This window comes from Moschus berezovskii, chromosome 22, assembly GCF_049115385.1.
Source record: "Moschus berezovskii isolate FMDL1 chromosome 22, NW_MosBer_1.0, whole genome shotgun sequence".
In the NCBI taxonomy this organism is placed as follows: domain Eukaryota; kingdom Metazoa; phylum Chordata; class Mammalia; order Artiodactyla; family Moschidae; genus Moschus; species Moschus berezovskii.
In genome coordinates this window covers 7,730,836-7,753,961 of record NC_142481.1, presented here as the reverse complement: position 1 = coordinate 7,753,961, position 23,126 = coordinate 7,730,836, and the positions used below count along the sequence as shown (strand labels likewise).

Genomic DNA, 23,126 nt, shown 5'->3' with positions numbered 1-23,126 from the left:
CCTCTGATCCACTTGAATCCGACCCGCTATAGCACCTCCACGCCAACTCAGCCCCTGCAGCCGCATCTTCCGTGGGTGGATTTTGTGGGTCTACCGGACCCCAAAGCAGTCCCCTCCCTCCCCTGGGTGGTGGGGCTGAGATTCGCTCCGGCTCCCACGCGCGTGGGCTGAACTCTAAGTCGAGCTTCTTTCCTCGAAGAGAAAGGAGAGAAAAGAGACAAAGAGTGGACTCGGGAGCCGAGCCTGGGGTTCGGAGGAGAGGTGCTGCGTGGAACGGGAGGGCCCAATGGTGGAGCGTCGGGCGGGTAGGAGTCTGAAGGCAGGGATGCAGTGGAGGGAGGGGATTGGACGCTGGAATTTGAAGGGGGCGGGAACTGAGCGCCGGAATTAAAGGGGGCGGGGATAAAACCCGGGGCTTGAATACCCTGCGAGGAACCCGACATACAGAAACTGGGGTTCCTGGATGCTGGATAGTCGGAGGCGACGGGAGCTCCGGAGGCGCATCAGCCAAGTCGTGGACTCACAGCACTGGGACTGGACATATGCAAGTGGGAGGCTCCAGTCCGGCGCTCTAAATAGGGGGCGGGGGTGTGTGTGTGCTCGTGCTTGGTCCCCAGGATCCGATCGGCGGACCCCTGACTCATCGTGGTAAGTGCCGGAAACACCTGCGGGGGCCGGAGGATTGCGTCTTGGGCTGGGAGTGCGGGCATCTCCATCACTTGTCCTCGACGCTCGCCTCTGCTCTCAGCCTCAGCATCCCCGAGGCATGCGCAGCAGTGTGCTTCCTCCCCCATCCCCTTCAGCCCAGGGCTGGGGGAGGGGACGCTGGGTCACCCCAGAGCGCGTGAATTTATAGAGAATCCCCCCTCAACTCTCCTCCGCTCCCCCTCCCCGCCACAAGTCCCCCACCCCCAGTCCTTGCCTCGGAATGGGAAGCGGAAATGAAGTGGACAATGCTAACGTCCGGCAGGTGTTCATTTCAAATTCGGTTTGGAAATAACGCTTTTCCCGAGATCCCGCAACTCACCCTGGACCAGTTTCCCGCCTCGACCCCCAAATCTTGAAAGTCCTTTGGAGGGGGCCACTGTCCCCGCACCACGTTCTCAGAATAGCCACAAAAGGGGTTAACGCGAATTATCCGTCCTGCCTTTCTGTGCGTTCACAGAGGTCCCCGGTTGAAGTCCCGCCAACACTGGAGTCTACGGTCAGGACCCTCAAGACCCCTCAAGTGTTAGGGAAGGGTGAGCTGGCGTCCTACGTTCCTGGGTCTGCGGAGAAGGGTCTGGGGGTCTGGGGAATGACCCTCTGTCCTCCTCCCAGGGCTGTAGCCTGACATGGCTGAAGCTCACCAGGCGGTGGGCTTCCGACCCTCACTGACATCGGAGGCGGGGGAAGTGGAGCTCGGTGCCCCGGTGTTGCAGGAGATCTACCTCTCTGGATTACGCTCCTGGAAAAGGCATCTCTCCCGTTTCTGGGTGAGAAGGGCTGCGACTTTGTTACCTTAGGGGAATCCAGTTACCCGCCGGGATACAGGAGGCTCCCTTCCTGGCGTCCTGGGTGATCCTGCTTCTGGGAGTTTTCATGTCCACTTCCAAGACCCCTTAAAGCCAATTCAAGATTCTCTGTGGCTCACTGCTGGGTTCCTCAACCTCGCCTAGGAGAACTGCCATTCACCTGTGGTACCCACTTCTTGAATGCCCTTCACCCTCTTCCCACACCCACAAACCCAACTTCCATCCCAATTTCTAGAAATCAGTCCCCTTACCTGTGGAGCACCTCTCACCTTTCCCTTTCATCTCCAGGCTCTAAATGAGATGTTCCCTGTTCCAGAACCCCATGGCCTGATCAACGTCTTGGGTAGCCCACAGCCCAGTCCTAAAGGCCCCCTTTCCCAAAGCCCTTGCCCACTGGCTCTCTGCACCACCTCCTTGCCACTGCTCTCAGCCCCCAGTACCCTCTCCAGTATGTAGCACACCCTCCCTCTGGTTCTGAAATGTGAACCTCCACCGACTGGATCCCAAACTCCCCCTTCTTGTCTTTGCCCTAGAATGCCTTAGAATGCTCACATCCACCTAGAACCCGTGTCAGCCCCGGGGTCCCCAGTTCTAGAAGTCTGGCACCATCTATGGAGTCTCCCTGGAGAAGGAAATGGCAGCCCACTCCACTATTCTTGCCTGGAGAATCCCATGGACAGTGGAGCCTGGCAGGCTACAGTCCATGGGGTCACATAGTCGGACATGATTGAAGTGGCTTAGCATGGGCTCATGGAGTCTCCCTGCTGGTCACACCCTCTCTGTGAACACAGGTCTTGAATGCCTTTGCAGTCTACCAGGACTGGGTTTGAGTCCTGACTCTGCCACTGACTAGCTGTGTGGCCTTGGGCAAGCGCGTCTCTCTGAGCCTCAGTATCCCCACGTGTGAAACAAGAGTGATGGGAGCACCTCCCTCATGGCACAGTTGCAAGGATTAAACAAATTCTCACGTGCAAGCCCTGAATCAAGTGCTTGGCCCATGGCAAGTGCTGAAGGTTAGCTTTTTTTGGCTGCAACTTGAGGCATGTGGCCTGGAGAAGGAAATTGCCACCCCCTCCAGTATTCTTGCCTGGAAAACTCGTTGGACAGAGGAGACTGGCGGGCTACAATCCATGGGTCGCAGAAAGTTGGACATGATTGAGCACAAGGCATGCGGAACTTCCCCGACCAGGGATTGAACCCACGTCCCCTGCAGTGAAGCGAGGAGTCTTAACCACTGCACCACCAGGGAAGCCCTCCGAGTGTTAACTTTTGATTATAATATGTTTCTTCATTTGCCAAATATCTGTGGAGCATTTGTGAAGGGCCTGGCACCATTTGCGGCCCTGGGGGACATGGCAGGGAGTGAGACAGACAGAGTCCTTTCCTCATGGGGAAGATAAGTACTCAAAACCTAGAGTATGTCAGATGGTGACGTGCTATAGAGGACGTTAATGTGGGCAGGGAAGAGGGAGCATGGAGGTGTTAGAATATAACCAGGGGGCGGTCCAGGGTTCTCTCTGGGAGCTGGAACATTTGAGCAGGCTGGATAGCATGTCTATGGCCATATTGGTTGTTAAGACGATTGTTAAAATAGAGATGTATCTGCTCCTGTGAGTAAATAGCCACTAACCCAAACCCTCAGAGAACCCCTTTCAGCTCTACCCCTGGGAACCCTTGTGCCTCAGGCCAATCCAGCAACTAAAGTGTTAACTTGTGGTTTAATAAACATACACATGCATACACACATAAATAGGTATTTAAGATGTAATTAAATACAGAAAAATGAGGATTTTTTAAGTGTACAGACCTTGAATTTTGTAGTATCTTTGTAACTGGGGTAATACCTATGTAACCAACTCCCCAACGAAACAGCACAGCCATCATTCTAGAATGTTCCTAGAGCCCCTTTCCTGCCAGTACCCCTTACCTCACCCTCGCTGCAAAGCAATCACCATTCTGATTTCTATGCTTATAGATGCATTTGAACTGGTGTTGCTATGTGGAAAAATTTTAACTGTAACACCTGTATTCGAGTCAACTCTGAAACCCCTTTCTGACTCAAATGTCACTGATGGCCAGTGGCCCCCACCAGACACTCATGTTAGTATAACCGGTAACATAATAGTGACTCTTTCCTGTCAGTCACACAGCTGCCTCTTGCCCTGATGGTCACTTGGAGTTCTCACATCCTTCCTCTCCAATCAGGGACCCCAGGGACCACCCTGAAGCCGTAGCTCCTGGAACTGGGTCCCAAGGTGACCAGAGCTGTAATTCCATAGACTCATTACTAAGCCTGAATTTCTTCACTTAAAATATGGGACTCTTGACAGTCCCTGCCTTGAGGGACTGTTGTAACCATTAGTTGTCTTAGCAGAAGGTTTCATTCACAGAAGTCACCACTCCAGCACTGCCGTTCTTATCTCACAGACCACACAGATGCTGTGCGACCTCCGGCGTGTTAGTAACCTCTCTGGCCTTCTGCTTCCTCATTTCTAAAACCATACTGGATAGTAATAGATCTCAGGCTCTATACCAAGCAAACCGTTTGAATATATTGCTCATCTGGTCCTCATTAAGACCTCTTTTTTTGTCATGCTGAGCGACTTGCAGGGTCTTAGTTCCCTAATCAGCTAATCAGATATTGAACCCTGGCCATGGCAGTCCTAATCACTGGACCACCAGGGAATTCCCTCACTTAGAGCCTTCTAAGGGAAGCCAAGGCAATGGCAAGCCACTCCAGTACTCTTGCCTAGAAAATCGCATGGACAGGGGAGCCTGGTGGGCTGCAGTCCATGGGTTCGCTACTAGTTGGACACGACTGAGCGACTTCACTTTCACTTTTCACTTTCACACATTGGAGAAGGAAATGGCAACCCACTCCAGTGTTCTTGCCTGGAGAATCCCAGGGACGGGGGAGCCTGGTTGGCTGCCGTCTATGGGGTCACACAGAGTCGGACACGACTGAAGTGACTTAGCAGCAGCAGCAAGGGAAGCCTATCATTAGTCCCATTTTACAGATGAGGAAACAGAAACTCAGAGAGATGTTTTCACTTCCCCCAGGTCACACAGCTGCCACGCTGCAGGAGTAGAGGCAGACCTGGAAGAATTAGAAGTCTGGCTCTGGAGCCCATGCTGACTCCTCACTATCCTGGGCTGCTTTTCTAGAGCGTGGTGTCAGTACTGATGCCCAAGAGTTGTTACACGCAATGGGTCACTTGGGCCAAGCATGTGGCTTTGGTGTGGGTGGTTCATTGGCAGGAGATTGGTGTTGCCTGAGATGGTTTCCAAATGGATAGGAAATTCTGAGGTACAGCAGACAGAGTATGGTACCCTCATCCGGCTGGTTTGAGTGATTGACAGTGCCCTCTGGAGCCAGGAGACCTGGATTCAAATCATGCCTCCACCACTTCCTGGCTACGTGGCCTGGGACGAGTTCTTCAAACTTCCTGTTGCCTGTTTCTTCACCCATATGATGGAGATACGAATAATTACTATCTTGCTGAGTGTGACAGGGGGACGAAATGATTTAATGATGCTCCTGGTACTTTGGAAATACTATAGAGAATTTTTCTGATATTAGGAAGCCCCTGTTCTATTGCAATCTAGAGCCCCAGATAGAAGCACTGAAAGCATCTTTTAAAAAAAGAAAAACTAAACAACAAAAATAACCATGTTTGCCAGTAACCTCCTTCTGCCAAGCCAAAGGGAGATTGCCCAGTAAATAAATCCCCAATGAGAAGATTAGCAACAAAGAGGACATGGTAATATTTATTGAGCTCCTACAGTGTGCCTGACTCTGAGCTATGCAACTGACCACCCTGCGCCTCCCGACCCCACCCCCAGCCCTCTGCTTCATTTTCTCCATAGCGACTCTCGCCATCTGACTCATTCCACTAAAGCCTGTATTTATGTAGGTGTCGTCTCTATCCCCCATGAGAGCAGGAATCTTGCTGTCTTGTCACTGCTGTTGGACTGCAGTAAGCCTTTGTGGAATGGCATTTCCTCATCCAGCCCTCGTGACAGCCCTATGAGCCAAGTACTGAGATTTGGATTGTTCCCATTCTACAGATGAGGAAACTGAGACACAGAGGTAAAGTCACGTGCTTGCAGTCACTCAGCTAGGTAGTGACAGAGCAGAGATTTGAGCCCAGAGGGTGGGGACTCCAGAGCCCAAGATCTAAACCGTGATCTCTGGGAATTTCCTGGCAGTCCAGTGGTTAGGATTGTGTGCTTATCTGGAAGACTGCAGGAGGCACAGGTTTGATCCCTAGTCAGGAAACTAAATTCCCGTAAGCCGCACAGTTTGGCAAAAAAAAAAAAAAAAAATTATACTTGTAAATGGCACCTGGCAGGCAATAAGCACTCATTAAATGTTAGTTATCGCTAGTATGCTTCCCTGGGAGCTGGGAGTTTCATTCGTTACCCAGCAGCTTGTGGGATGTTCCCTAACCAGGGATTGAACCCTGACCATGACAGTGAAAGCGAGGAATCCTACCAACTTGACCACCAGGGAATCTCAACCCAACATTTTCATTCATTCCTCATTCATTCCAAGGCCAGCCCCTGAGCTCTGGACCCTGCTGTATCCTGGCGATTGTTTTGCCTTTTTGACAATCTCACATTCAGGGTCCTGTCTGACAGTAACCCCTGCTCCGGGAGCCCTCCCTGACTCCCTCAGCCTGAGCAGCCTGCCTTATCCTATCTCCATGAGCACTCACTGCATTCTGGTCTGACCTCCTTGGGGGCAGGACCCAGATCGGTCTGGTCCTCATGGTATCTTGGGCACGAATCTCAATGCTGAGTCAACATCTAAGAGTGGTGCTTAGCAGATCGGATAACTGATTGAATAGGTGACCTTTCCTCTCCACAGAACGACTTTCTCACAGGCGTGTTCCCTGCTAGCCCCCTCAGCTGGCTCTTCCTCTTCAGTGCCATTCAACTTGCCTGCTTCCTCCAGCTGGATCCTTCCTTAGGACTGATGGAGAAGATCAAAGAGTCTCTGCCAGACTGGTGAGGTTCCCTACTTCAACCCAGTAACCTCCTAACCCCTTTCCCTCCACCCAGGACATTTCTGTATCAGCATGTATGCCTGTTAAAGAAAAGTAACCTCCAAGACTTACCTGGGGTCAGATTAATAAAGGTAAAGCATCAAGTAAAGGGAGGTGATTTCCTCTATTGTCTATGCACATTTTCCATCCTGGCTGCTTCTTGCTAAAGGGAATGTTGGCAAACTAGACAAAGTCCAGGTATGGTTATCTATACTAATAGAAGTATGAGTTCTGCTAATCTACAGTTGTGTGGTCTTAGACAATAGACCTCACTATTCTTGGTGTCAGGGGCTTCACGACCCAAATGAACTTTTGGGCCAACCCAATGATTGGTTTTTAGGGTGGTTGGAGGAATTAAACAAAATCATGCATGTGGAATATTCAGTACAGTACTAGGAGATTATGAAATGGGAGTAGCTGAATGATTATTGTTGTCTGGAAACCAGATGTGGGTGAAGTTGCAGATAGCCTGAAAGAGCAGATCTAGGATCGAAAGTAGAAATTTCCAGGAAGGCTAAATTTACCTAATCTAAAGAGGGTAAGTGACTCCCTTCAAGTCCTCCAGGTGGGATTTGCTCACAGTCTGTCCTATTGCAACTTTGCAAACATGTTAACTTACTGTATCTTTAGACCAGCCATTCCTAAACTTGAGTTTGTATCAGAGTTATCTGGGAGGCTTGTTAAAACACTGATTGCTGGGCCTGGGGCCCAGATGGAGCTGATGATGCTGGTCCAAGGGCCACACATTGAGAACCTCTGCCTCAGGGTGTAATTTGATATCTGGACGACAGAGAATGAGATGGCTGGATGGCATCACCGACTCGATGGACAAGAGTTTGAGTGAACTCTGGGAGTTGGTGATGGACAGGGATGCCTGGTGTGCTGTGATTCATGGGGTCACAAGGAGTTGGACACGACTGAGCGACTGAACTGAACTGAATAGTGAAAGTAACTCAGTCTGCCAGACTGTTTGCGATCCCATGGACTATATAGTCCATGGAATTCTCCAGGCCAGAATACTGGAATGGGTAGCCTTTCCCTTCTCCAGGGGATCTTCCCAACCCAGGAATCAAACCGGTGTCTCCTACATTGCAGACGGATTCTTTACCAACTGAGCTATCAGGGAAACCTGATATCTGGTATATTTCAATAGAAATACCAGCTCGCATTTATTAAGCTCCTGCCAATTTCCATGGGATGTGATTTTAGAAACTTGGTATCTCTATATTCCTGAGGGGAGATGGTGGGCACACCAAGGTAGAGAATCACACCTCTAGCACTTCACAAATGAGGAAACTGGACTTTTTCTGACTGACTCTAATTCTTCGGGATATTCCTCCAACAGCCAAAAGATCTGAGTCAGAGAGTGTTAGGAACAGCAGGCGCTGGCTAGAGCTGGAAGGCAGGGATGTTCTGAGGCTGGGACTCGCTGGCCTATTCTCTTTCTCTACCCTCCCTCAGGGGTGGACAGCATCACAGGCTGCGGGGTGTCCTGGCGGCCGCGCTGTTTGCGTCCTGTCTGTGGGGAGCTCTGATCTTCACGCTTCATGTGGCCCTGAGGCTACTTCTGTCCTACCACGGCTGGCTCCTCGAACCCCACGGAGCCATGTCCTCGCCCACCAAGACCTGGCTGGTATGGGAGAGGCAGAGCCCTTGATCAAGCCCCCTCTGCCCTGTTCTCTCTGTGGAGCGCCACCGTCGCCGCAACCCCCCCCCCGCCCCCGCCCCAGCACCTTGGCCCCGGGCTGCAGTGAGGCGTTTAATGAACCACTAATTCCTGCTGTCCACCAGGCCCTGGTGCGCATCTTCTCCGGCCGCCATCCAATGCTCTTCAGTTACCAGCGCTCTCTGCCGCGCCAGCCTGTGCCCTCCGTGCAGGACACCGTGCGAAAGGTGGGCCAGGTACCCCAGGATGGGGAGGGAGGCTGCCGAGCGGGTGTGTGTGGGGGGGAGGTCTATGTGACCTGCCCTCTTCCCCTCTGTGCCCCTCAGTATCTGGAGTCTGTCCGACCCGTCCTCTCCGACAAGGACTTCGACTGGACCGCGGGCCTAGCGCAGGAATTCCTGAAGCTGCAGGCGTCACTGCTGCAGTGGTACTTGCAGCTCAAGTCCTGGTGGGCGTCCAATTACGTGAGTACCGCATCCTGTAGGCGAACCTTCTGTACTGGCGCTCCTGACCCTGCGAGTTCTAAGTCCCGCCCCACGCCCCGCCCACAGCCCCTGGCCCGGCGGCGATTGGCGCTTCACTCCAGATGTGAGTCCCATTGAGTCCCGCCCCCACGCTCCAATAGATTAAACCTAGTCCGAGATGCTCCAATATTCTGAGCTCCCCTCACCTCTCCAATATTTTGAACCCCGTCCATCCTGTGCTAACATTTTAGGCCCCATCCCCGACGATCCCACATTCGGAGACAGGGTCTTCAATGATCTAGCTCCGCCTCCGGGACCCGCCCACATCGAGAACTACCCCCCCAACCCCAACCCTCTAGTATTTAAATCGTAATTCCGGGTCCTTTCCAACATTTCAGTCCCTCCCCTGGTGGCCGGAGAGTCTAATCTCTACCCCTAGAATAGTTCTTTTGCTCTGCCTTCTGTGCGCACAGACGCCTGCCCTAAACGTACTTTCATCTGATTTCAGGAACTAGGGTCCTAGAACGCACTCTGAGTTAAACTCCTTGAGAATCTGAGGCATAAAACCAGGCAGCGAATTGCCCTTACAAGCGGCTTCCAGGTCTCCCATTCCGTAGGAAGCCATAAATAGCCGCCAGGCAGCATGTGATGAGCTGGAGGTAGTGAAGAAGAAATAGATGTTGTTTTTTTAGGTTCCACATATGCTGCTGCTGCTAAGTCACTTCAGTCATGTCCGACTCTGTGCCACCCCATAGATGGCAGCCCACCAGGCTCCCCCGTCCCATATAAGTGATAACATATAATATTTGTCTTTGTCTAACTAACTTTACTGAGTATGGCAATCTCCATCACTGACTCGATGGACATGAGTTTGAGCAAGTTCCGGGAGTTGGTGATGGACAGGGAAGCCTGGAGTGCTGCAGTGCATGGTGTCACAAAGAGTCGGACACGACTGAGTGACTGAACTGATGTTGCTGCAGATAGCAGTATTTCATTCTTTTGTACGCAAGCCTTAGTTTTAGAGGTTTTTTTTTCTTCATTTCTTGGGCTAGATTCCATTGTTTAAATATATATATATATAAAACACTTAATAACATAATAATTATATAATTATAAATAATGAACATGTATAGTTATATAAATAATATATATACACACCATATGTATATGTAATTGATATACTTCATTATACCTCTAAGGCACTGTCAGCTGTAACATGCACCATTATCTTATGGACGGAAAATGAAAAGAATTAAGTCTAACACAATGCTTTCTTATCACTGACACAGATCAATCCTCATATTCACACATTCTGTATTTGAGATTCTTCTACTTATATTTGTCGCCCCTAATCAGTACACGTGGCACTTTCATGATCATTTGGAGAGTTGTGCAAGGTGGCAAAAATTCTGACTTGGATTGAAGTACGCATTCCTAGCTGAGGTGAAACAAGAGTGGAAGGAACCTGACCCTGTATCTCCCTTTGGAAAAATGGCTCAGTGTTGGCTAATCAGCGTTCACTGCCACTTTATAGGACATAATGACCTTGAGTAACAGGTGTATGTTAAAAAGAGCTCACTTAGGGACGTTCCTAGTGATCCAGTGTTTATAGAGTCTGCCTTCCAAGTCAGGGGACACTAGTTCAATCCCTGGCCAGGGGAATGAAAATCCTGTGTGCAGCGACTAAGACCCAACGCAGAGATGTCACTTGCATAGACTGTTGCAGCACATGGACATGTTCCAATATTATACAAATAGGAAAACACACAAGTCTTACATGCACAGCGTAAGTTTAGGTATATATATAACCAGATAACCCCTACTTAGTTCAAGGTATAGGATTTTTCTACCGTTTGCTAGAAACTTCTGTATTTTTCCAGAATATGTTGGCTATTCCCAGGGAATGACAACTACATCCTGGCTGGTCTAAGTTTAAGGAAGTGTACGATACCACCAACTTAAAAGATCCCGAATGCTGCAAGGAAGACCAAAGATCCTGTGGGCTACAACTAAGACCCAGTGCAGCCAAATAAATAAATAATGAAATATATTTTAAAAAAAACCTTAATAGAAAAGAAGGAAAATATCTAGAAAACACTAAAAATCTCTGACCACCTCCCTTTTAATTCTTGTCCCTCCCACCGTTGCCTGTGAGAAACACTTTGGTCAGAGTCTTTTCTGAGTGTGTGTATACATATATTGATACTCAGGGTTATATAGATATTCTTCAGGTATATGTATTTTATTTATAAGATATAATTTTAATATATTTAATAATATAACATGATATATATCATATTACATGTTTAATATATAGTATGTAAACACATAACATAAATAGATATAATTTTAATTATGATTCAAATGTACATAATATAAATTTTGCCATTGTAACCATTGTCCAGTGTACAATTCAGTAGTACTAAGTATAATCACCATGCTGTGACCCCATGGACTGTAGCCCGCCAGGCTGCTCTATCCATGGGATTCTCCAGACAAGAATACTGGAGTGGGCTGCAATTCCCTTCTCCAGGGATCTTCCCAACCCAGGGATAGAACCCAGGTCTCCCGCATTGCGGGCAGATTCTTTACCGTCTGAGCCACCAGGGAAGCCAGTATATAAACACACATAACATAAATACCATATATCATTTTCATTGTGATTCAAATGTACATAATATAAAATTTGCCATTGTAACCATTTGCCAGTGTGCAATTCAGTGGTACTATCAAGTAAGAGTCACAGTGCTGTATAACCATAACTACTATTTATCTCTAGAGCTTTTTTATCATCTCAAACAGAAACTCTCTGTGCCCATTGTTAATATTATTTTTTAAATATCTATTTACTTGTTAATATTTATTTACTTGTTTTTTAAATATTAATTTACTTGTTTATTTACTTTATTTACTTGCTGGTCTCAGTTGTGGCATGTGGGTTCTTTTGTTGCAGCATATAGATTTATCTCTAGTTGTGGCCCCGCAGGCTCAGTAGTGGTGGCTCCCAGGCTTAGTTGCCCCGAGGCATGTGGGAATCTTAGTTCCCTGATCAGGGATCGAACCCACCCACATCCCCTGCATCACAAGGTGGATTCTCAACCACTGGACCACCAGGGAAGTCCCTAAGTATTTTTTAAAAATTTCTGTCCCCATTCTCCAAAGCCCCAGGTAACCTCTATTCTACTTTCTGTCTCTATGAATTGGCTTATTTTAGATTTTCCGTAGAGGTGGAATCATACACTATTAGTCCTTTTCTGTCTGACTCATTTCACTTAGCGGGTTTTCAGGGTTCATCTGTGTTGTCACTCTGAAGAATTAGAGCTTCATTCCTTTTAATATTAACAGTCTGTTGTATAGATAGACCACACTGTCTATTCATCCACCTGATGGACAGGTTGGGTCTTAGTAGAATTTTTTTTTTCTTTAATAAAATGGGATCATTTCACAGGTCTTGTGTGCCTAGGCTTTTTCACTGTGCAGCCTTTCTTGGTGCTCATTCTCTGTCAGTGATATAGATGTAACTTGTTCTTTTTAAACAGCTATGTTATTCCATAACATGAGCATTGCGCGGTTTAGCTAACTGGTCCCCCATGGATGGACATCTAAGTTATTGCTAGTTCCTTATCTTGACGCCTGCATCATTGAGCGCCACGCTCCCCATTTGACATGGCAAAGTCTGGAGGGACCACCCCCTCATTTCCCCTCTCCCTTGACCCCAACCACCCCAGCTGTGTGTCTCTCCACCCCACTCCCAGGTCAGTGACTGGTGGGAAGAATTCGTGTACCTGCGCTCCCGGAACTCGCTGATGGTGAACAGCAGCTATTACATGACGGTGAGAAGGGGAGACTGAGGTTAGGACGTGGGCGAGGGATGCGGTTCATAGTTCCCCGGGCCTTGGGGGGGTGTCTGGATGGGGTCTGGTCTAGGGTCAGTGACCCCAGTCACAGCCTGGAATTCACCATCCCGCCTGTTGGGATCAAGACCTGTGTTTGAGGTCAGTGCCTCCATCCCGCACAAACCTGACCGCAGGCGTTTTGCTCTCGCCTGGCCTGGCCCGCAGGACTTCCTGTACATCACGCCCACTCCTGTGCAGGCGGCGCGCGCGGGCAACGCAGTCCACGCCCTCCTGCTGTACCGCCACCGCCTGGACCGCCAGGAGATCCTGCCAGTAAGAGGGCTGCCCCCCGCGGGCTGGGGACGGAGGCTGTGGGCCTGAGATGTGTGGCCACGACCTGGGTCCTGGGAGGCAGGTCACGAGCCTGTGATCTCCTGCAGACTTTGCTGATGGGAATGCGACCCTTGTGCTCCGCCCAGTATGAGAAGATATTCAACACCACACGAATTCCCGGGGTCCACAGAGGTGAGCCTCCTCTCTTTGATAGAGGTAGAACAGTATAGTGGCTAAGAGCACGGTCTCTGGAGCCAACCTGCCCGGGTTCGAATACCAGCTCCGTAACTCCCAAGCTGTGTGACCTTGGGCAAGTTATTACCCTCTTCTGAGCTTGAGTTTCCTCTTCGCTCAAATGGGACAATAAGGGTACCCGCAAGACACTTGGTAAGTGGCTAACAGGTCCTTATTCTTACAATGTATCCCCCTCCCCCCGCCCCAGATCACATCCGCCACCTCCGTGACAGCCGACACGTGGCCGTCTTCCACCGGGGCCGGTTCTTCCGCGTGGGGACCCACTCGCAAAGCCGCCTGCTCTCCCCGCGGGCCCTGGAGCAGCAGTTTCAAAGAATCCTGGACGACCCCTCTCCCGCCTGCCCCCACGAGGAGCATCTGGCGGCCTTGACCGCTGCTCCGAGGTGAGGGTCAGAGGTCTAGGGGCCCGAGGCCCGGCCAGAACCCTGAGGTCGCGGGCCTGGCGGAGGCTGGGCAGGGGACAGGGGGCACTCAGTCGCTCCTCCGGCAGGGACACGTGGGCCCAGGTGCGGAGGTCTCTGAAGACCCAGGCCCAGGAGGCCCTGGAAGCCATCGAAGGGGCCGCTTTCTTCGTATCGCTTGACTCCGAGCCCGCGGGGCTCACCAGGGAGGACCCCGCAGCTTCCTTAGATGCCTACGCACACGCCCTGCTGGCCGGCCGGGGCCACGACCGGTGAGTCAGCCTGCAGATCTGACCCCCACCCGACCTGCGACCCCAGACCCAGTGCACTGAGACCTGGCGACCTCTGAGGCCGTTAACCCCTAGACCTGGGACCCCAGATCTAGAACCGCAGATTTCATGATCGCCAAACTCTTGACCTGGATTCTCAGACCTTGAGAAACTCTAGACCCAGACTCCAGACTCAGAATTGCAGACCCAGGGACCCCAGAGCTGAGGATTAATAGATGCCAAACCTAGGACCCAGGGAATCCACCAGCCAGACCCTAAGCCTGGGGACCTCAGACTCAGAACTGCAGACCATGGAATCCTCAGACCTTAATGCAGGTGCCCCAAATTCAGGACCTCAGCCCTGGGACCCCCTACCTAGAGATTCTCAGATAAATTCTTAGATGCCCACCAGGCACCACTCTGATTTCTGAGGCTCCTGGGAGAATTTCCCTAAGCTCTTAGCACCTGTAAACCCTGAACATTTTTAAAATTTTTTCTGAGTTTTTTTTGAACTTTAAAAAAAACCTTGTTCTCTGAAAACCCCTGAATCCTGTGAACCTGAGATACATTTCAGAGACGATCAGAACTCCCCACTAGAGACCCTTACCTTCTTAGGGATTCCCACACCAGGCCCCCAGCCCTGATTCCTAGATCTCCCAACTGAAACCCACTCAGTTCCCACAGAGAGCCCCCCGACTTCCCTCCTGGCCTCTTTGACTCTGGTGACCACTTTGAACTCTCTCCCGGCAGCTGGTTTGACAAATCCTTCTCCCTAATCGTCTTCTCCAATGGGAAGCTGGGCCTCAGCGTGGAGCACTCGTGGGCTGACTGCCCCATCTCAGGACACATGTGGGAGGTAGGGCAGCCGGCTGGCTCTCCACGCTGGGGACCGCCACCCTCCTCCCACCATTTCCAAAGACCTTCCTCTCCAGTGCCTTAAGGTTAGAGGAAAACTGGAGACCCAGAGAGAGGCAGACACCGTACCAGGGTCACCCAATAAAGAAGGGTATCTAGGATTGAAAAGGGAAAGTGTTAGTCGCTCAGTCTTTGCAACTCCATGGACTGTAGCCTGCCAGGCTCATCTGTCCATGGAATTCTCCCGGCAAGAATACTGCAGTGGGTTGCCATTCCCTTCTTCAGGGGATCTTCCTGACCCAGGGATTGAATCCTGGTCTCCTGCACTGCAGGCGAATTCTTTACCGTCTGAGCCACCAGGGAAGCCCATCTAGGATTATGACCTTTCTTTTTTTTGGCCTATGCTTCTTAGTTTGCAGAATCTCAGTTCCCCGACCAGGGATGGAACCCAGGCTCCCACAGTGAAAGAGTCGAGTCCCAACCATTGAACTGCCAGGGAACTCCCTATGACCTTTCTTTGACAAATAGGCATTTGGGACTCAGAAAAGGGAACTGATTTGCCCAGAGTCACAGAGTTAGAAGCTGCCGAGTGAGAATAAAACACCAGAATATTCTGAGACCAGAGTGAGGCCTTCCAACCATATCACCCTGAGTCAGAACCATCCTCTGGCTCTGGGTTGCTGTGTGACCTTGGGCAAACGACTCCCCGCCTCTGAGCCTCAGTTTCTGCCTCATCAAGTGAAAGGGTTGTATTTTCTTTCATCTTTAAGCTCCTGTCCAGTCCTGAGAAACTTAGCCTCTCTCTTTTCTCTGTTTCATTTAGTCCTTAAACCATCCCGGGTGGTGCCTGCATCCCGCCGGGTTCCCAGTCTTGTGTAGTGTTGCACGAGGGATCGGCTGGGGCCCAGGGTGAGGCTCAGGCACGTATGAAAGGAAGCAGGGCTGATTCTGGATCTTGAGAGCAGCCCTAGCGAAGCACTGATTTCTCTGTGCCTGTTTTTTATTTAAAAAATGAATTTTGCTTTTGCCTTTGATTATATTGGTAAATGACACTCTCAATTCAGTTTAACTTCAGACCCTACAAGACACTTCCTGTCATCTATCATCTCTGCATATCATACTTTGAACCAGTCAGAAGCACCAGGGCAGTAAGCACCAACTGAGAATTAGTATTAGCCTTCCTCTCAATGACTGTGACCCCAAGATCCCACCTGTGGCCATCCAGAGGTTTCTGTTTCTCAGAGATTGTTCCGACTCCCTTAAGAGGGGACTTAAGAAAAGGGGGGCCTGGTTCGATGCCCCTTGCTTGGCCCAGCGGGAGGAGGGACTCTGACAGCTTCTATTTGCACACAGTTCACTCTGGCCACAGAATGCTTTCAGCTGGGCTACTCGGCAGATGGTCACTGCAAGGGGCACCCTGACCCCTCGCTGCCCCAGCCCCAGAGGCTGCACTGGGACCTTCCAGACAAGGTGAGGCCAGGTTTCTAGGCTCCTCTTCCACATCCCCAAATTCCTAATCTCATCCCCAACCCCAGTCTCAAGCAAAAACTCAATCCCATCCCTAAGCCCAATTCCAAACCCACATCCCAGATCGAGCCAAACCCAAACCCCAATCCTGTCTCCAATCTAACCCCATCCCAACCACATCCTCTATTCTAACCCTAACCCCAAACTAACCCTCTTTCCACCACCCCTGCTCAACCCCAGTCTCCACACCGTCCTCAACCTCAATTTAGTTCTATCCCAACTCAGATCCAACTTTGTCTCCATCCCAAACTCATATCCACCTCCATCCCCAGCACCATTCTTTTTGGTTTATTCATTCATTCACTTGGCTGTGCCAGGTCTTAGTTTCACCTTGCGGGGTCTTTTCGGCATGTAGGTCTTTTTGCTGGGGCATGCGGGATCTAGTTCCTTGTCCTGGGCCCCCTGCATTGGGATCATGGAGTTTAGCCACTGGACCACCAGGAAAGTCTCCCCATCACCATTCTTAATTCAATTCCATCCTCAACCCTAACCCCATCCCATGCATCCTAAGTGGCCTCAGTCATGTCCAACCCTTTGCGACCCCATGAACTGTAGGCTGCCAGGCTCCTCTGCCCATGGGATTCTCCAGGTAAGAAGACTGCAGTGGGTTGCCATGCCCTCCTCAACCTCATCCCATACACAAGCCCCATTCATATCCCATCCTATACCCAATCCCAACCCCATTCCCAGCCCTAATTCAGTCCTCATTCCCAGCTCCATTCCCTGTCCCCAAACCTCAATCCCATCCTGACGTTCACTGCTAGCGCCAGCCCCAACTCTAACCTCCTCCTGTCTGTAACCCCCAGCCATTCCTCCCTTCCTTCTTCTCTGGCAGATCCATCTATCTATTTCTCTAGCCCTGAGGGCAGCCAAGACCTTATCTGGAAACATTGACTGCCACGTCTTCCCCTTCTCCCACTTCGGCAAGAGTTTCATCAAACGCTGCCATCTCTCTTCAGACAGCTTCATCCAGACCACCTTGCAGCTGGCCCACTTCCGGGTCAGTTGGGTTCCTAACCCTAGCCCCCCTCTCAGGACCTCAGTTCCCCTGGGCCCCCAAGACCTGTATCGTTGAGCCCTTTCATGACTTCTTGGTGGTGGGTCTGCCATCTTGATTAAGGGCTCCATCGAGCCCTCTCCCAACTGCATGTTCCTGGGTGGAAGGAGGCTGGAGGTCCACACAGATGTGGGTCAGGTCTGTGAAGTCTTCCTGAGCCTGGCTGACAGGCGCATCTCCTCCTTGTCCCCCAGGACAGGGGTCAATTCTGCCTGACTTACGAATCCACCATGACTCGCTTGTTCCTGGAAGGCCGCACAGAGACGGTGCGTTCTTGCACGAGGGAGGCCTGCAACTTTGTGAGAGCCATGGAGGACAAAGAGATGACAGTGGGTGTGAGCCTCATTTGAGGCTTTGGTCATTTCCACCTTCTTATTCACACATTTGCAAACATTTAAGGAGGGCCTTCTGAGGTCCAAGCTCTGTGATGAGACAGGGGAGGAACAAGCCGAGTATCTGACCTCAAGGAGCTCACTGATGGGGGGAGACAGAGGTAGTTCAGCATAGTGAAATGCATGCTTTAATGGGGATCACACAGAGGGCACAAGTGGGCACCCTTGTTTCCAAAATGTAGGTCTCTTTATTTAACCTCTGTGTGACCTTGTAACTTTCATTTGTACCATTCCTCATGTTCCCTACATAATCTCTCTGCCCAGAACCTGCAGGCACCTCTGTTTCCTCTCCCCCTACTTGTTTTGAGGCTCAGTGAAGGGAGTTTGGGCCCTAGATACCTGGCTGGGAACCCACCTGATTCTGCCTTGCTCTGTGACCCTGGGCAAATGACTTCCCCTTTCTGTGCCTGTTTCCCTGCTGCGAAGTGGAGTTGATATCTCTGCCTTGCAGGGAAGTTGCAAGCTGTGTTGAGGCTGGGGGTACGACAGGCCCCAGCAGTAAGCCCACTTCCTGTCTTTCCATGACCTGTGACCTCCCCGGGGGCCCCAGGACGCACAGCGCCTCACCCTGTTCCGCCTGGCGGTGGAGAAGCACCAAGCTCTGCTGAAGGCAGCTATGAGCGGCCAGGGGGTCGATCGCCACCTCTTTGCTCTCTACATTGTGTCCCAGTTCCTCCACCTGCAGTCTCCATTCCTGGACCAGGTTGGGAGCAGGGAAAGGGTTAAAGAAGAGAAAGGAGGCTTCAGGGCAAGGAGGGTGATGTTGGAAAAAGGAGGTATCAGCAGAGGAGAGAGCTCGGGAGACCAGGCAAGGGAGAAAGGGGAGTGGAGAGAGGAGAGGGACCTAGCGTGGGGGGCACGCTTAGGGAAAGGATGTGAGGGGCGTGGTCAGGGCGGAGGGGCGGGGCCAGTGGGAGAAGAATGTGGTCTGGAAGACAGCAGGGCCAGGAATTGAAAGGGAGAGGGGCGGGGGCAAGGAGAGGGGGCGTGTTCTGAGTTGGAGAGGGGCGGGGACCAGGAGAGAGGGGTGTGGTTTAGAGGGGAAAGCGAGCGGGGTGACGTCAGGAAGGGGCGGGGCAGAGTGGCACACCTTGAAGGGAAATCGGCAGTTCAGCTGCGGCAGCTTGTCTTTAGCGCACACGTGACCGACTCCTGTCCCTCAGGTTCACTCAGAGCAGTGGCAGCTGGCCACCAGCCAGATTCCTGTTCAGCAAGTTCACCTGTTCGACGTTCACAATTACCCCGACTATGTCTCCTCTGGTGGTGGATTCGGGCCTGTGAGTGGAACTGGGCCCTGAGAGAGGAGGGGGCTGGGAGGCCCGCCCTCCCACCTATGGCGGGGGGAAGGGACCTGGGGCTGTGTTGTTCCCCTCACTCGTCCCTCTGCAGGCGGATGACCATGGTTACGGTGTGTCCTACATGTTCATGGGCGATGACGTGATCACCTTCCACATCTCGAGCAAAAAATCAAGCACAAGAACGGTGAGGCTAACCCACCCCGGCCCCTCCTCCCTCGGGACTCCCGCCTCCCTCCTCTCCTGCAGGATTCCAGACTCCCAGCTCGCCGCCTGCCCACGATCCCGGAGTCCCAGTGCTCAAACCCCGCAGCCCTCAGGCCCAGGGGCAGGGACCCCAGCCCTCTGTTTCTCAGCCTCTGGGAGCTCGTCTCCCAGCTTCTCTTGCACGTGACACATCTCTCTTTCCAGGACTCCCACCGGCTGGGCCAGCGCATCCAGGACGCCTTGTTGGATGTGGCCGCCCTCTTCCCAGAGGGGCAGCGTCTTAAGCGCAGAGGGTTAGAGGAGGAGGACTCGAGTTAGGGGAGGAGGACTCGGAGTGTAGCTGTGGCTCTCTCCCCTGCCTTACCAGGGGCTCCAGGGCCCCCACGACAGCCACTAACTTTTGACGCCTTCCAGAGGGGAGCTGGTCTCCCCAGGAATTAGGGGGAAGGTCTCTGCAGCTGGGCTGGTGCAGGACAGAGGCAGCCTGTCTGGGTTTGGAAATCCCACATCCTGACTAATAAAGATGTGTGAGCTGGGGGTGTGATGTCTACTGTGCTCTTGGGCTGGGCAGGCGTGGGTGAGGTTAGGGTCAGGATGGAGGAAGAGAAGAGTTCCCATCAATCCCCAGGCTCTGCCATGAATTCCCAGTTACAGTCACCATGTCAGCTATAACCCTGGCACCTACCTAATTTACTGCCTTTCAGCTCCAGTCACACCAAAACCAACCGTGCAAGACCCATCCCAATCAACCCCACAAGTTTTCATGAGCTCAGTTCCTGCTGCCCCAGCACCTACTGCCCACCCTACATTTTAAATATATATATACTTATTTACTTGGCTGTCCTGGATCTTGACTAGGGATTGGACCTGGGGGTCCCTGCCTTGGGAGCGCAGAGTCTTAGCCACTGGGCCACCAGGGGAGTCCCTGCCCACCCTAAACTTAAAGGTTGAGAACTCCCAAATGAATCCCTAATGTTCTTATTGCTTCTAGAGACTGCCTGCATTCGTCGGTTTTGAGTCCATTTTCCATCTTCATAGCCATCGCCATTGCATCCCTCTGTGCCTTTCTCCACTAGTCATACCTCCTGTGACTGATTCCTGCCATCTGAGGACCCTTGTGGTTGGACTGAGCCAATCCAGATGATCCAGGATTAGCTCCTAATCTCAACTCCAACTGATTAGCAACCTTAATTCCCTCTGCAACCTAATTCCCCTTTGCCAAGTAGAATACCATATGCACAGGGTCCAGGGCATCTTTGGGGGAACCATTGTTCTGCCTACCACAGGTACATAGATGACACCAAATTGGCCATGAGTTGGTAAATGGTGAAACTAGGGGAAAGGTCATTGGGGTGGGGCTGGTTCACCAGAGTGGTTAATGAGCTGCCTAGTGGTTGCAGAGCGTGGCTTCGGGCAGAAGGCCGACATCAGGGGGGCTCCTCAAAGGCTGTGGGGCTCTGGGGGGCTCCTAGTTGTGCTTAAAGCTGAGCATTTGAAACATACTCACCCAGGCAAGCCTGGGGACCAGCCAGCCTGCGGAGGTCAATCAGGTAATCACCCGTCTTGCAGGTAAGTTTCACCTGCTCACCTAGGCTGAGGCTCCAGGAAGTCACAGAGGTGGGAGTCTGCACAGGGAGAACCTAGGGCATGCAGATCCATATGGGCCTGGTTCATGAAGGTTCTTCTCCATGAACATGGAGGCTTCCGTAGCATCCTGGGTTTTACCCCACTCATCTTGATACAGCTTCTGCCCATCTAGGAAGAGGGCACGGCAGCCATGCTGGTTTTGCAGTTTCAAGAGATGGTGGGTGCCCTGGCGCTTCTAGAGCAGTTCGAGGAAAAAGGGGCTCATGCCCTCGAGTCACATTGTGGCAGTGGAAAAAGCAGCCCAGAGGCGGGTCGGTGTAGGAGGCCTGCAGGTACTTGTTGACCAGGTGGTGGACGGTGGCCTCTACCTCAATGAAATGATTCTGGCGAATCTGGGAGGTCATGGTTGATCAGTAATAAGGAGTTAAGCTCAAAAAATGGTGTCGGCTGGTCTTGGTGACCGAGAATAGCTGAACAGCTAATTCCAAAGATTGCAACTGTAAAAAAATGTTGGAGGGTGGTGGGAGGCTGGAGGAAGGGGCATCCCTGGGTCTGCTGCATCCAAACACTGTGGAAGAAAGAGGGTCTGTGAGACCACCATGTGCACTCTCTAACAGTGGTCCCCAACGTTTTTGGCAGCTTTCATAGAAGACAATTTTTCCATGGGCCAGTGCGGGAGTGGGGGGACGGTTTCAGGATGATTCAAGTGCACTACATTTATTGTGCACTTTATTTCTACTAGTATTGCGACAGCTCCACTTCAGATCATCATGCATGAGATCCCAGAGGTTGGGGACCCCAGTCTATAAAACCCTTCCAAAGAAAACATAAGCGCAAGGCTTCATGACATTGGATTTGGCAGTGACTTCTCAGCTTGGATGTGATAGCCAAAGCACAGGCAATGAAAGGGGAAAAAAAAAAAAGATAAATGGCATTACAACCAAATTAAAAAATTCTGTACATCCAAGGACACAATCAATAGAGTGAAAAGAGCTGGCATGATGGGAGACTATAATTTGCATGTTGTGTATTCGATAAGGAGTTAATATCAGATATATGACATGACTCCTACAATCCAACAACAAAAGCCAAGCAACCCCATTCAAAAAATAGGCCAAGGACTTGAATAGACATTTCTTCACTGAAGATTCACAAATAAGCCCATGAAAAGATGTTCCTGGCAGTTGCCAGGAGCTGGGAGGAGGGAGGAATGGGGGAATGAGGAGGTTTTGTTTAACGGCTACAGTGTTTCTGTTTGGGAGGATGAAAAGCTCTGGACATAGACAGTGGTGATGGTTACACAATGTTGTGAGTGTAATTCATGCCACTGAATTAGACACTTAAATATGATTAAAATGGTAAACTGTATGTGATGCATATTTTGCCAGAATTTTGAAAGCCAGTCACTCAATGTGCTCACGATCATACAATCTGGGTTGAATTGGACTCACTGGCTTTGTTGTGGTCACCAGTCATTGGTCAGTGCATCAAGCTGAAGGGTCACCTGGGAAATGGGATGGCCAGAGCTCTCTGTCTCTGTGGGATATCTTCAATAAGTGTTCCCAAAAGAGCAGCCTGATTTGTTCCTTTTTAAAAATTTTTTATTTATTTTGTTCTTTTATATGATTTTTAAAAAGATACTTACTTAGCTGTGCTGGGTCTTTGCAGCATGCAAATTCTTAATTGTGGCATGTGGCATCTAGTTCCCTGACCAGGGATCAAAGCTGGGCCCCCTGCATTGAGAGCTCAAAACAGTGTCTTAGGCACTGGACCACCAGGGTATTCCCAGTGTAACTTTATATTTTAACATACGGGCTGTAGACCCATCTTATTACTCTTCTGTAGAAACAAAAAATCTTTGCTTCTCTCATCTATTTGTTTCTTCAGGAGACCTTTAGAATAATTGGGTCAATTCCTCTAAAAAATAATCTCACTGGGATTTTGATTGAATTTGCATTAAAACCACAATAGAATTTGGATAGAATTAACATCAGCACAACATCCAGGAAAATAATTAGTCTCTCAAGTATTCAAGGACTCCTTAAAGGATGCATTTGGGCCTTAGGGGTACGGAATTGGATTACTCATAATCGCTGATCATTGGTACACACTACTGTTACCTGTGCCAATTATTAAGCTATTATCTCTTGGGTTCAAATTCCCTCCCTTGTGAATCTGGGACTCTGAAAACCACACTTATTTCTTTGCCAACAGGCTGTGTTCGACTCTGCCAGTAGGGGGCACCAAAGGGACTGAAGGAAACCAAGAGACTGGACTCTTCCGGTTTGCTCTCTGCTTATTTCCTGTCAGTTTTTCCTACTCATCGGTTATCACCCAGCATAGCTTCTTTATCCCAGCTGAGGCATTTCCTTCCTGCAGCGGCTTCTAAGTCTAGTTTGCAGTTTTTCCAAATCTTGCGC

At 50.7% G+C, this 23,126-nt stretch overlaps 1 protein-coding gene and 1 pseudogene across 1 annotated transcript; one reads left to right on the top strand and one right to left on the bottom strand.

Moving 5' to 3' along the window:
• The first annotated feature begins 408 nt into the window (after window positions 1–408).
• CPT1C (carnitine palmitoyltransferase 1C) lies at window positions 409–19,656 on the top strand. Its single transcript, XM_055411565.2, is given in 21 exon segments — window positions 409–648; window positions 1,166–1,241; window positions 1,321–1,475; window positions 6,385–6,524; window positions 8,024–8,195; window positions 8,354–8,455; window positions 8,555–8,692; window positions 12,448–12,525; window positions 12,754–12,861; window positions 12,969–13,053; window positions 13,304–13,499; window positions 13,607–13,789; window positions 14,537–14,642; window positions 15,995–16,111; window positions 17,004–17,168; window positions 17,420–17,554; window positions 18,168–18,320; window positions 18,781–18,894; window positions 19,007–19,099; window positions 19,324–19,419; window positions 19,422–19,656. Coding segments are annotated over 19 exon segments (2,424 nt in total). The 5' UTR covers window positions 409–648; window positions 1,166–1,241; window positions 1,321–1,334; the 3' UTR covers window positions 19,524–19,656.
• Window positions 19,657–20,597: 941 nt separating this feature from the next.
• LOC129547292 (ferritin light chain pseudogene) lies at window positions 20,598–21,110 on the bottom strand (annotated as a pseudogene).
• Window positions 21,111–23,126: the final 2,016 nt, after the last annotated feature.